General features: G+C 33.9%; 1 protein-coding gene across 2 annotated transcripts in view; it reads right to left on the reverse strand.

The window, feature by feature from the left end:
* Positions 1-215: 215 nt before the first annotated feature.
* Positions 216-13,060, reverse strand: part of BARD1 (BRCA1 associated RING domain 1) — an 83,569-nt gene continuing 70,724 nt past the window's right edge. For both annotated transcript variants that reach the window (XM_001084740.5, XM_015110897.3), the window contains exons 10-11: positions 2,331-2,428; positions 216-936 (exon numbers count right to left, since the gene is read on the reverse strand). In XM_001084740.5, coding sequence (XP_001084740.2) covers positions 604-936; positions 2,331-2,428 — 431 coding nt within the window. In that variant the 3' untranslated portion in view covers positions 216-603. The remainder of the gene's footprint in view (positions 937-2,330; positions 2,429-13,060) is intronic.

The raw sequence follows: 13,060 nt of genomic DNA on the forward strand, positions 1-13,060 counted from the left end.
GATGAATATACAACATAAAAAACCGAGATAAAAGTGTAGAAACAGACAACAAAGTAAATTACAAGAAAAGAAATAAACACAATATAGGATAAAGACAATTGCAGATAGGAGAATTAAACACCTAAGGTGGTTGGTATATTTAGACCAAATACTCTCTTTGCAATAAAGCCAAAATATTTGATAATATTCTCTGTTTACTTAAAAAAAATGGCAAGTTTTTTCACTGGTGGCAGGTATGGATTTTATTAAAGAATATTCAAAGACTCAAACAGTAATGATACCACTTGTCCATTTAACCAGGATTCTGGTGTCCTCTCATTAATCTTTGATACTCAATAATCTGAATAGAAAGACATGATGAATCAAAAAACATGCCAATTTTAAAAAGAAAAACCTTTAAAAGCAATCCCAGCATCTAAACGGTAAACACAACATGAATTCCTAATCTGGCATTAGACCTTTTTTTTTTTTTTTTTTTTGATTCAAAGACAAATATGAATGACTCTACCTATTTGTAAAAATGTGAAAAATTAAAAACAGCACAATGACTGGGCTCTCACAAACCGTGCAAGTTCAATTTGAAATGTTCATCTGGTACAATATTCAGCTGTCAAGAGGAAGCAACTCAAAGGACATCACACAGTCTATAAACCAGCTTGAAGGAGCCTTCCAGACTTTGCCCTGCCGAACCCTCTCTGGGTGATAATTAGACAAATCCTCATAGATGATATACTGCGTGCAGAAGCGCTGATCAGAATCGGGCCTTGCATGGTATGCGACTGTATTGATGGTCTGAGTCACGTCACTGTCTGGCTTGGGCTTTCTACTGAGGATCTGGCCCCCACCTGCAGTGACGAGCTTAATAAGGTTGTCCTTTGGATGGTGTTTGAAAGATCCCCCCAAATAGAAGTAGCATCCATCAAATAGCTTTGGCAACTGAAATAATGAGAAAACATTTGTTAAAGGCAGATCAAAATACTGTATTCAAAAACACTGCATATGAATGAGGAAAATAAAAATACACGTTGAGTATCCCTTACCTGAAACATTTGGACCAGAAGCATTTCAGATTCAGAAATTTTTTGGGTTTTGGAAAATTTGCATATATATGAGATATCTTAAGGATGAGACTCAAGCCTAAACACAAAATTCATTTGTGTCTTGTACACTTTATGCACACAGCCTGAGGTAATTTTACACAATATTTTTAGTAATTTTGTGCATGTAACAAAATTTTGACCGTGTTCTGTGACCTGTCACATGAGGTCAGGTGTGGAATTTTCCACTTGCGGCATCATGTCAAAGTTCAAAAAGTTTTGGATTTTGGAGCATTTTGGATATTGGATTAGGGATGTTCAATCTGTAATAATTATGAGCAGCTAAGAAGCTACTTAATGAGGTGCTGGGACAAGTTAAATTTCAAGCATACTAATTGGATCAAGAAAAATACTTAGGCAAATAGGGGGCTTCCTATTTATAATTTTTTTCCCTAAGATTCAGTCACCATTTTGGTTCCTTTTCACTCTTCTAAAATTTTAGATGTGTTTGGTATAAAGAAAACAAAAAAATGTTCATCAAACTTTTTTCATCAGGATGTTTATGCTTATGTGGTGGGACTTAAAAACCCCACAATTCCTAGCTTTTATGAAATAGGCTTCAGAGACACAAGGCAAATGTAATTACAAGAGTAACATCTTTTCCATGGACTTTTATCCACTTCTGCCCGTCCACATTCAGGTCCCTACACATTACCAACCTAAGGTCTCCAGGGCAGCCACCGTGGGGGGTGTGCCCTCCACGGTTCCAGAAATGTATTCATGGGCACAACAGATTATTGTGCTGAGGCTAGGGATCCAATTAGCTATGAAACACACTTCTGTATGCTCGTTGGAAATTTTAAAAAGTTTCATAATTCCCTTCTACGGAAATTTTCTTTGTCACTTCTAATATACATATATATATCAACAGGATAATGCAATATTATCCATTAAAACTACAATATGTGGCCATAAAGACATATGGTAACTAAATCCGAGCAGCAGCTGTAAGTCTTCTTCCAAGCTACTTCCTGTATCTGAGATTTACCTCCGATTCTGAAAGGTTTATGGGAATGTTCAAGATGCCAAAAATCCATTAACAGTATGAAATTATTACCTTCTGGATTTTACTGCTCATCGTGATCATCTTTCAGAATCAAGTGCTTGAAATAAGCACAATTAAAAATTTAATCAGTCACCTGTAGTTGTTGAAAGGGCAGAAGTTTTCCCTGATGGTGATAATAATAGTATGTCATAATAAGAACAATGAAAGTTGTAGTAAAAGAAAAATACCAGCTGTTCTCTGTTGAGCCTGCTTCTGTGTGGACCTTCAGGAATTTCATACTTTTCTTCCTGTTCACATACTCTTCTTCGTAGACATGCTTTTACCCCTGGCAAAAACACAAGAATTAAAGCAAAATAAATATCAAGTGAGCATTACTTCTCTTTCATTAAAATTAAGCAATTTACCTAAGTGGTTTTTCTTCTTCATGGCAGTTTTTAAGTATTATTCTAAAATGCAAACAGAAATCTTACTTATGCCAAAACAAAACATAACACAATTGGTTTTCCATATAAAGAAAACATTTAAAATATTCTTTCTTTGGAGGATTAAGCCATAAGTTAGTACTGAACACTAACTGTAATTTTAATCTCCTTTCTGAAAAACCTAAGCCAGGATACTATTTCAAACATACACACAAAAGTCTACATTTTCACTCATAGCAATTACCCAAATTTAAGGTGAATAAAAAGTCCATGATGCAGTCCTGCCCACAATAACCTAAACTGAGCACTTACCATCTACACTGCTCATTTTGGCAGCTATATGTCTAATCGTCTGTTAAACTGTAACTGATCTGACATGACGGAATGAGCTTTAGTCTACAGCACCTAGCTCAGCTAGCCACACAACAGGGGCTCAACAGTGCTTGCTAAAATAAACAGGCAGAGCTTGGGATAGGTTTGGAACGTGACAGGAACACAACTGAGGTCGCCAATCTAGAGATGATTTGGTTGGGCTTTGCAGGAAAAAAAAGCATTCTTTTGATGGCTTGAGTAAGTCTGTTCACAGCTTCAGGTTAAAAAGCAAGATGCAATAGAGACAGCTCAGCCTGGCACTGTTTAGAGTCATTCCACTGCCTGGCACCTGGGTGGGGAAACCCTAAGTAGGGCCACTGGCTGGCAGCCAGTACCAATTGTCTTGCTAGGCTCTAGAAATGAAAGGAACCCTTAGGATGCCCAGGACCAATCATGAAGGACATGGTCAGCTTCAGCTAGAGACAACATCTTGGATAATGCCTGTTCACCAACAGGCAAGGGAACTGATGGCATGTATATATATATTTATTATGCTTCTGTTCTGATAGCATATAACTACTAAATTTGAGATTTGGAGTTGAAGGACTTGGCTATCCCAATTACGTGTTCTGGAAGTTTCCTTGCCTATGGCAATAAAAAATGAAAACAGTGTTTTTCACCGGGCTTCTGTGGATAAAATGCAAGAAGCATTCTATAAACTAGATACTATAATGAATTATCTTCATTATAAAAACAAACCCTCCATACCATTTCCTATTTGTCTTTGAGGTTGTTTTGCTCAATATCTCATTTTATCACTGAGGGCAGAAACCATGTATTATTCATTTATGCATTCTTCAGAATTTCATACACTCTCCCATAGAACAGGAGTTTAACAGCAGAGGGTATCGGGAAAGTTGGAACAATAACTCAGGTATCCCATTCACTGTCTAGTGAGTTTTTTAAAATTCACTATGGACACAGCATTGATAAGATTGTATCCACACCAATAAAAATAAGTAATTGTATAGCACCTGTAAGAGTTCAGAGTTACACATAGTTTTGAATATCAAACTATTATATCCTGTTATCACTTGATATCTAATGGCTTAAAACGACCAGAAAAAAATCTATGGCTGCATAAACATATACTTTAGATCGAGGATTAGACATGTATGTTCGATATACTACAGTGTTTTGGAAACCTCTTGAAAAATGCTAGTGATAAAGTTCTGTCCAGCTGATCCCTACTTACTTCAACAGTAAATTGATTCCAACACAGGAGCTGAACCACTACTCGGCATGTAAACTCTGCATTTGCCTGTAAAAGGGCTCCTTTCTTGACTGAAGGGTGTCCAAGAACCAACAGTTAATCTGCTACCCAGAACTGTCCTGGGATTGCATCTACTATAAATTTAGATTCACTTGTGTATGAGTGAAATGTCTCTTGACCTACAATGATTTTTTTTTTTTTTTTTTTTTGAGACAGAGTCTTGTACTGTCACCCAGGCTGGAGTGCAGTGGCATCATCTCGGCTCACCGCAAGCTCCGCCTCCTGCGTTCACACCATTCTCCTGCCTCAGCCTCGGGAGTAGCTGGGACTACAGGTGCTCACCATGCCCAGCTAATTTTTTGTACTTTTAGTAGAGACAGGCTTTCATCGTGTTAGCCAGGATGGTCTCAATCTCCTGACCTCGTGATCCGCCTGCCTCGGCCTCCCAAAATGCTGGGATTACAGGCGTGAGCCACCACACCTATAATGATTATCTTGAGAGCAAAAACTTATACTGGAGAAGATAAAGAAACGCAGTGTTTTCCAAGAGTAAGTAATGGTTCACTTTAGACTGACTCAAACTTGATGGTACAATCAGTTTTAAACTTTCTTCTTTATTACCCCACACTGACACAATAACAGAACTTCATCGGATTACAGGAGTCAATCAGCAGAATTTGGAGTACGCGACAGAACTGAAAAAACTGGTACTTTCTGGGGAAAAAAATGTGTTTGAGTCCTGTTTATAAATGTTTTATTTATTCTAATCTTGTAACTTGAATTTTGAAAATACCCAGAATCAAATTACTTACGAGGTAGAAAAGACCCTGAAGAGCTAGTCCTACTTTCTTGTTTTATAGATTCGCACAGTCAAGTGCAGAAACAGAGTGACTTGCTAAGATCACTAATAGCAAAGATAAAGTGAACCACTTCCTAAAGCAACAGACTTCCACATCGGTGCTCTTCCTGTATCATATTTACAGGCCAAGTATCCCTTATCTGAAATGCTTGAAACCAGAAGTGTTTTAAAATTCAGTTTTGTTTTGGATATTGGAATATTTGCACATACATAATTAGGTATATCTTGGCAACAAGACCCACATCTAAAAAAGAAATTCATCTATGTTTCATATACACTTTATACAGATAAAACATATATGAAGATAATTTTATATACTATCTTTAATAGTTTTGTGCATAAAACAAAGTTGTGTCTGCGTTTAGACTGTGAGCCATCATGTGAGGTCAAGTGTGTCATGCTGGCACTCAAATAGTTTAGTATTTTACAGCATTTTGGATTTTCAGATTAGGAATGCTCAAACTGTGTTAAACACCTATTATGTACAAGAGAAGTCATAATCTCTTCCCTAAGAAGAAAATCCTGCTGTTTCCTGTCACTTTATTTCAATAATCTAATCCTGAACTTTCATTAATATTAGAATGCTCTATCTCAGACTGCCTAATTTTAAATGAAATTTTATTGCTTTATTTTCCTCTATCAACAAGCAATCCATGATCAAATTTAATTTTTCAAGCACATTTAAAATTACGTCCATGTTTTAAAGATATTAAGGATGCCACTGAGATAATCTCAAGTCATGGTATATATAATAACAAAGAAAACTCCCTACTCTTGTCCAGAAATTCTAAGAACTTCATATTATGTAAATTTCTGTTACAAAGTCAATTAAAGAACAAAGGTTAATAGTTTATACATAGACAAACATGAGAAGATTCATTTTTCAGATTCAGCTTTTCCCTCTTTTTCTATTTAACATGGCTTACCTTTCAAAGAATAACAAATTTGGGAGCAGATTTGATTGTCAGAAAAATAATAAAATATTCTTTTATATTTTGCATTTATTTCAAATGTTAAAAGCAAAGATAATAGGCTTTTTGAAAAAAATGTTTGAATGCACAGTTGTTTCTGAAAATAATGGAGGACCAATATATCTTAAATATTAAAAAAATAAAATATTCTGGAAGTATTAATGGTTTACATGTATTAGTGAAGTGGTATTCAAAAATACTTATAAAGCAGGAAATAATACATAGCCAGGGTTTTAGTCATTTATAGCTCTTGTTAAACAAAAATGAAATAGCAATATTAAATATGAAAAGAAAAAGTAGAATATCATTAATAAAATATGGAATAAGTTGTTCCATTGTTACTTCCCTGGGTTTAAACTGAGTAGAACCTGAGAATTTATTTGATTGTATATAAGTTTATTTTACATCTGTAGATACTAACGGACAGAACTCTCTTCTTATAAATTGTTATTAATAGATAACCATGAGAGCAGCATCATTTTATAAAAACTATGAATGCTATGTTACCTAATATTCATCCAATGAGCAAAATACTTTACTACAGATTGAATGTGTACATTGTGCAGTGCTCTGAAAACTTTAATTTTTCCATAATGTAGAATAAAACACTCATAAATCATAAGGCCTAACCAATCCAATGCTAAAAATCACACACCAATATTTTCTGGTCAAAGGAGAAAAAAAAAATTCTTAAAATACCAATTTATTCTATTCTGTTTTCTTTTTACTTTTCTAACTTTAAATGACCAAGGACACAACTGTTTGTTCTAAGAAAAGATCCTGATCAAAATTACTGTGATGGTAACAGCTACTAAAAGTACTTGTACCCTTCCCCAAATACAGCAAGAGTAGTATAGCCAATGCTCATTATCTGCAGTAGTTATGTTCCATAAAGATGCTATGAACACCGAATTAGTGAATAATGAACCACTGCTGTTAAAGGAAATACAGGTTTATGTTTCTGTGAGCCTGTGGTTCCAGCATTTTCATCAACTGATCAATACTTTGTTTTATGTATGGTTCTGTTTATACACATTATTTATTATATACTGTTGACTCATTAACATTAAACTTAGCACCAGCAGTACTACAATTAACACCTTAACAAAGCTTATCTAACACAGTATTTAATATTTTCCCTGAAAGGCACATCACAATCTTCTTGAGCTTAGACACATAAAACAGCACTTCAGCACTACATTATGAGGCCATTTTAAATAATAAAATCATCAACAAAAATACAAAAATGCAAAAAACATGGCATCAATAGACAGTGAAAGGGCCACTTGTTTACAGTGTGAGAGCTGGAAAAAGGAGGCAAGTATCACCTTGTTTGACCTCAGCTGGGGACACACTTGTTTGGCAACTAAAGTTCTTCACTACTCTGTACATGTCTACAAAAGCACTGTGAGTATTGATTTGGGGATTACAAGAAAAATTTTAGCAAGTAAGAAAACTCACAAACACAGAATCCACGAACAATGAGGATTTACTGTATATTACTTCCAATTCAGGGGAGGGAACTGAAATGCTAAGAAGTTAACTTGCTTAAAGCCATTCAGCCATTAAGTGGCAGAATGTGAATCTGAACCTAAATCTGCTTAGTTTTCTAAAGGCTGTGTATTTCACACTGGAATATAACTAGTGGTACACAAGATAAACCTTGAGTATTGTCTTAGCTTGATGTGAATATGTCAAACGCTTAAAAGCTGCTTGAATTGAGTGTTCCAAGGTGTTGTTTATTATAAAAAAGGTCAGAGGCAGAAGACTAACAACTGAGTACTCCATCTCTCCAAAAGCAGAGGTTTGTCAAGAGACCGAGTCTTTCCTGAATTGGATTGTTAATGCATATTCAAATTCAACATTCACACTCAGGACATCTGTAATTACCCATCATGTCAATCTTAATTTGTTAGTTTTATCTGTGCTTTCTTTGGCACTCATCTCTCTCTCCCCCATTGTTTTTAATATAAAAATCATATTCACCCAAGTTTGCTCAGCTGAGTTTCTGAATCTTTTAATTTTAAATTATCATAAATGTGCTTTGAAAATTGTGTTTTACATATAATAAAAATTATACTCTAAAAAGGGCATAAATTTTAATAAGCACTCACTGAATTAAAAACTACCTTTCTAATAAAGCTGATATGAAATATTAACTTTATTATACATTGAAAATGAGACTCAAAATTCTTGACTGGGTCAAAATACCATACTAGAAGCCCTGCCAGTGTGCTGGAATTATGTTATATATTGTTTCTATACTAAAGAGCAAACCAAAAACCATCAGGAATCCAGTGAAATGGTTAACTCAAATTCACTGTATGTAAATTTTTAAATTTTCCTCATTATATAAGCAGGTATTCCGCTTCCCAAATCTATTCCCCTTCCCAAATCTCCTTCCCAATGATACTTGCAGAGTGTTCATAATTGTATCTTTAACTGAATATGGTGGCACAGAAAGCCAAGGACTGAACACTTCTATGATATCTCCTGTATCAAATGAATGGCTAATGTCTAATTGCAGAATTAAGTAGGCTGTGCTTACGCCAGCTGCTTCTCCATTTTATGGGTTTGACTATTTACAAGAAATACATTAAAATGACATCTATTGCTCCTGACAACGTGCTGGCATTAGTCAATCAAAAGAATTTAACCTTAATAGATACTAGAATCCAATAAGCACGGCATCAAGAAAAATGAGATGGCAGATACCAACAGGGCAGCATGGTACTTCAATGGGAAGGAGCCGGTGTAAGTCTTAATTCATTAAGTATTCAGTTTCATGAGAGTTGTGTAGTAAGTTTCTGTCAAGTAAGGCAAATTCAGTGCTCTAATTATAATGATTGAGTTAAACAAATACACTCCTCTAATATGCTTTTACTCCAAGCAACAGTTTGCAAAATTCTTATGTCATCTAAGACCAACTAAGGAAGAATGAAAGTAGCTCTTTTTCTTTTCCTGAAAACAAAGGAAGTTTCCAGGTCTATAACTACATTTGAATGGTGGCAAAGTGCTTTGTTAAGAGTTGCTGTCATAGCATAGAAAATCTCAAGAATTATTTCAAAGCTGGGAGTGACATCTACTCCAAGGATTGTGACTCAAATGCCTACAAAAGCCAAGTAGATTACATAAATGTGTGAAGAACCTGGTGTGAAGTGGTAGGAACCTATGGAGACTGTAACAAACATCATACCTAAATATATAAAATTTAATTATGTTAGAAAAAACCACAGACATTGTATTTCCTTCAGCCCTCAGAGTCCTCAGTCTACCAATTTGAAACTTCTGATGCTTTGTCTAATCAACCTCTTTTATAGATAAGGAAACTTAAGTCCCAAGAGATTTAAGTGGCTTTCTCAGTGACATAACTGGGATGAGAACTGAAATATCCTACATGTCACAGATCAAGTTTTTTTCGTTAATCTTTATTCTTAGTTGGATCAATGTGTTTATTCAATCTGACATGCTAAGGTTGCTACTCTCTAACTTGTACCCTGTGAGTTTCAGAATGATGACATACTCCATAGACATTACCATAGTTACAAGTTCATATCAACTTCCTACTGAACCCTTTTTAAGACAAATCAATGCAGTTGATTTACTAAAAAGTAAAATAAGAATGAAATGCTTTAAAATAAACTTTTAGCGATTCAAATGGTGATACATTATCAATGCAATGGAAGAATCTACCAGCCAAACATTACTTAATTAACCCAAGCCTAAATAATGACTAACATTTTAAGATTTTATTTATAGAATAAAAGTTAAGCAATCTGCAGCAAGAATTTTTAACCTATTTTCCATTTAAAACACACTTACATCTTAAGATTTAAACTATTTTATATTTGTAATAAAGTTAATAAAGTCCATAATTATTCCATCAGTTTAGTAGAAAGTAAACTCTTATACTTCCTTTTGAAGAAAAAAAAAAAAGCAAAAAATACAAATACAAGACCACATTTTAGTTAGTTTTCTTGGCTAACAATTTCCTTACTAAAATTACCTTGCATGGATCAGTTGTTATTTATGTAAACATAACTTTTGCATAGGCCAGAATGATACATACTTGAAAATGTGTCAAGCCACTATCCTTATAAAATGTATGCTTTATTTCATCTTTGTTACTTTTCATATGTTCCTTTATAGTTGAAGGTTTGGACTGAAGCTATCACTTTGCAGAAACAAAGGATGAGCTACTTTTCTATTAAAACTAAGAGATCCCTTTAGCCCAGATGTATTCCTGATCATGTTCTCCATTTCATGTAAGCTTTCCTTTTCCCTGAGATCTTAATACTTTTTTAACAGAGGTAAGCAGCCCCATTCCTAAAGAACTGATTAACCCAAAGTAATTAACTCAAAGTCATTAAGGTAGCTCTGTCTACCTTAGCAAAGCCTGGAATTTTTGCATAATAATGAAGCTTATGAATTCCAGGGCTACAACACTTTTCTATAAAGAAAATTCTACTGTACAGAAGGTATTCTTTTATTCTAAATTGCTAACAACCACTCTCTCCTCCTACCTCATAAAAGCATATACATCAGTAGATGTATGTTTCTATTTTAGCTGCATGGACCACTGATGATGGTCATGGATTTATATTAAGCTTACTTTTCCTATAATAAGAAAAGATAATACAAATAAAAGGAAATTTTAAAAAGGAGGGGTGTTCCTGAATCCACAGTTAAACAAAAATGATGAGAGAATATAATGAAGGTGGAAGAAAACTTCAAAATGGAGATCTGTTAAATGCCCAAAGGAGGAGACGATTATTAACTATGCATGGAAAGCCCTACGTAGAATTTTCTCATTCTTCAAATCCCAGAGTAGTAAACAGATCTACATTTTAAAGAATTTTTAGGCCAGACCTGGTGGCTCGCACTTGTAATCCTAGCACTTTAGGAGGGCAAGGCAGGAAGATTGTTTGAAACCAGGAGTTCAAGAACAGCCTGGGCAAGAAAGTGAGATGTCTGCCTCAACTAAAAAGAAAAAAAAAAGTTAGCCAGGTATGGTGGTGAGTGCCTGTAGTTCCAGCTACTCAGGGGGCTGAAGCAGGAGGATCACTTGAACCCAGGAGTTCATGGCTGCAGAGAGCTACGACTGCACCACTGTACTCCAGCCTGTGTGACAGAGTGAGGAAGGGAAAAAACGGTTGTTATTCTTCTGGAATTAATGGCTATTTGTAACTGAAATAGCTATGGGAATCAGAATTAACCACTCTTAGTCAATACAAAATATCCTAAAAAAAAAAAAAATTAAAATACAGAATCAAACGTCACTACTCCATATGAAAACAAATGTTCTAATAAAATAATGTCATTAGATCTAAACTAGGGATGTTTAAACTAGGGATGCGTTTCACTCAAGATAATAAACATTACAGAATTTCCTTTTGATTCTATTAAAAATCAGCACCCAGATTGTAGAAGCAAAACAATTGTTTTGCAAATGATTTTATTTTAGACTTTTTAGTCGAGCAGACTATAACAGCACTAAACTTTAGTAAAAAGGGAAATCACAATAGGCAGCCTACAACAATGACAGAAATGAAAAAACAGTAGCATACTATTACTGCAATTTCTGAAAAACTTAAGTAAAAGAACAGAGAAATGAGTTTGAAATTTGAAACTTCCATGGCCAAAAGTGAAAGGACAATGAAATAAAGGCTGAAAATATAAAATAAAGGCTAAATGTTCCCATTTAAGATTTGAGATATCTCATTAAATACTGTCGCGGGTCATTAAATCCTGGCTCCATACAAATATCATTTAGCAATTATTTATTTTTTGACATTTTAGTAAAAATTCTAGCTATCAGCATATTTATATGTAGAAATATATTTCTGCACATGACAATATGTGTAATTTGCTATTTTACTTAATGCATTGAGAAGCAGGTCAAATTCTATTGCAAAAATATATTATTATTTCATAAATTTTTCTTAGGCAAAACTTGGTATCAATTCTAAGACCTTATATTATGAATAATATCAAAATACCAAAATAGTCTGTCTGTTTTATTATGAATAATATCAAAATTATCTGTCTCTATATAGGTATGGTTAAAAACCCGTCTAATGTCCCAAAATTGTCCTGTTAGTAAACTCATGCTCAGTGTTCTTTTGAAGTCATATATTAAAAGTTCAAATTTTTATGTAAAGATGTCTGTTCTGATTAGGGCAATCACCATATTCAAATGTATTTGCTGGGTATGCATTAAACAGGTATAAGACCTGGTGTATCAGACAGGAGGAATAAATACATGTAGGTTTGAATTTCCCTAATTAAGACCAAAGCTCTTCCCTATTCAATTAATCTTTAGAAAAGTGAAAATACTTCCAATTATTACAACTTGAAAATTTGAATGCATTAATTTATTCCTAGAGACCTTAAATTTGATCTAACAGGCACACATTATTTTTAAAACTGTTATAAACAAATAGTCCTCTTCAGTAACCCACCAATTTACTGTTGTTTCTCTTTGATTTTTTTTTACCCACATGCATGCACACGTTTATATATTGTTGAAAGTGAAGATATAATTATTTGATGTGTTTAAAATCTAAACAATTCCATTTTTCATAATACTTTAGTCTTAATATTTATCATATAAAATATGAATTTTTTCCAGAGAATATCTTCAAGCATTTCAGAATTTTCCTAATCTTTCATACGTAGGTTATATTCCCTACTTCTTGCTATTAGAAGTAACACTGCAAATACTCTTTCTTTCTTCTGTATTTCTTGCATAGGGTAAATTCTCAGAACTGGAACTATTAGATCAAAGGATGTTAATTTTTTTTTATTCTTAGACAATCTTTGGTGGTGGAGGCCTTCTGTCAGCATAAAGTTGCCTAATCAATCTTAATTTATAGGAATGTTTTGGTACTTTTTTTTATAATTAGCAAAGTTTGTATAGAATAAAAATTGTATTTAATTTTAAAATTCCATAGTACTCTTGGTATCCATTTAAAGAAGAAAACTTGTTAGAATTTGTTTGAAAAGAATTAATGTGTTAGCCTGATTACGAGGTTATTACTTAAATGATGATGTAATGATTGTCTTCTAGGGTCCATCTCTCCTCAGCTAAAACAAAAATGAAAAAACACTCAATTTAGCC

This window comes from Macaca mulatta, chromosome 12 (assembly GCF_049350105.2).
Source record: "Macaca mulatta isolate MMU2019108-1 chromosome 12, T2T-MMU8v2.0, whole genome shotgun sequence".
Taxonomy (NCBI): Eukaryota; Metazoa; Chordata; class Mammalia; order Primates; family Cercopithecidae; genus Macaca; species Macaca mulatta.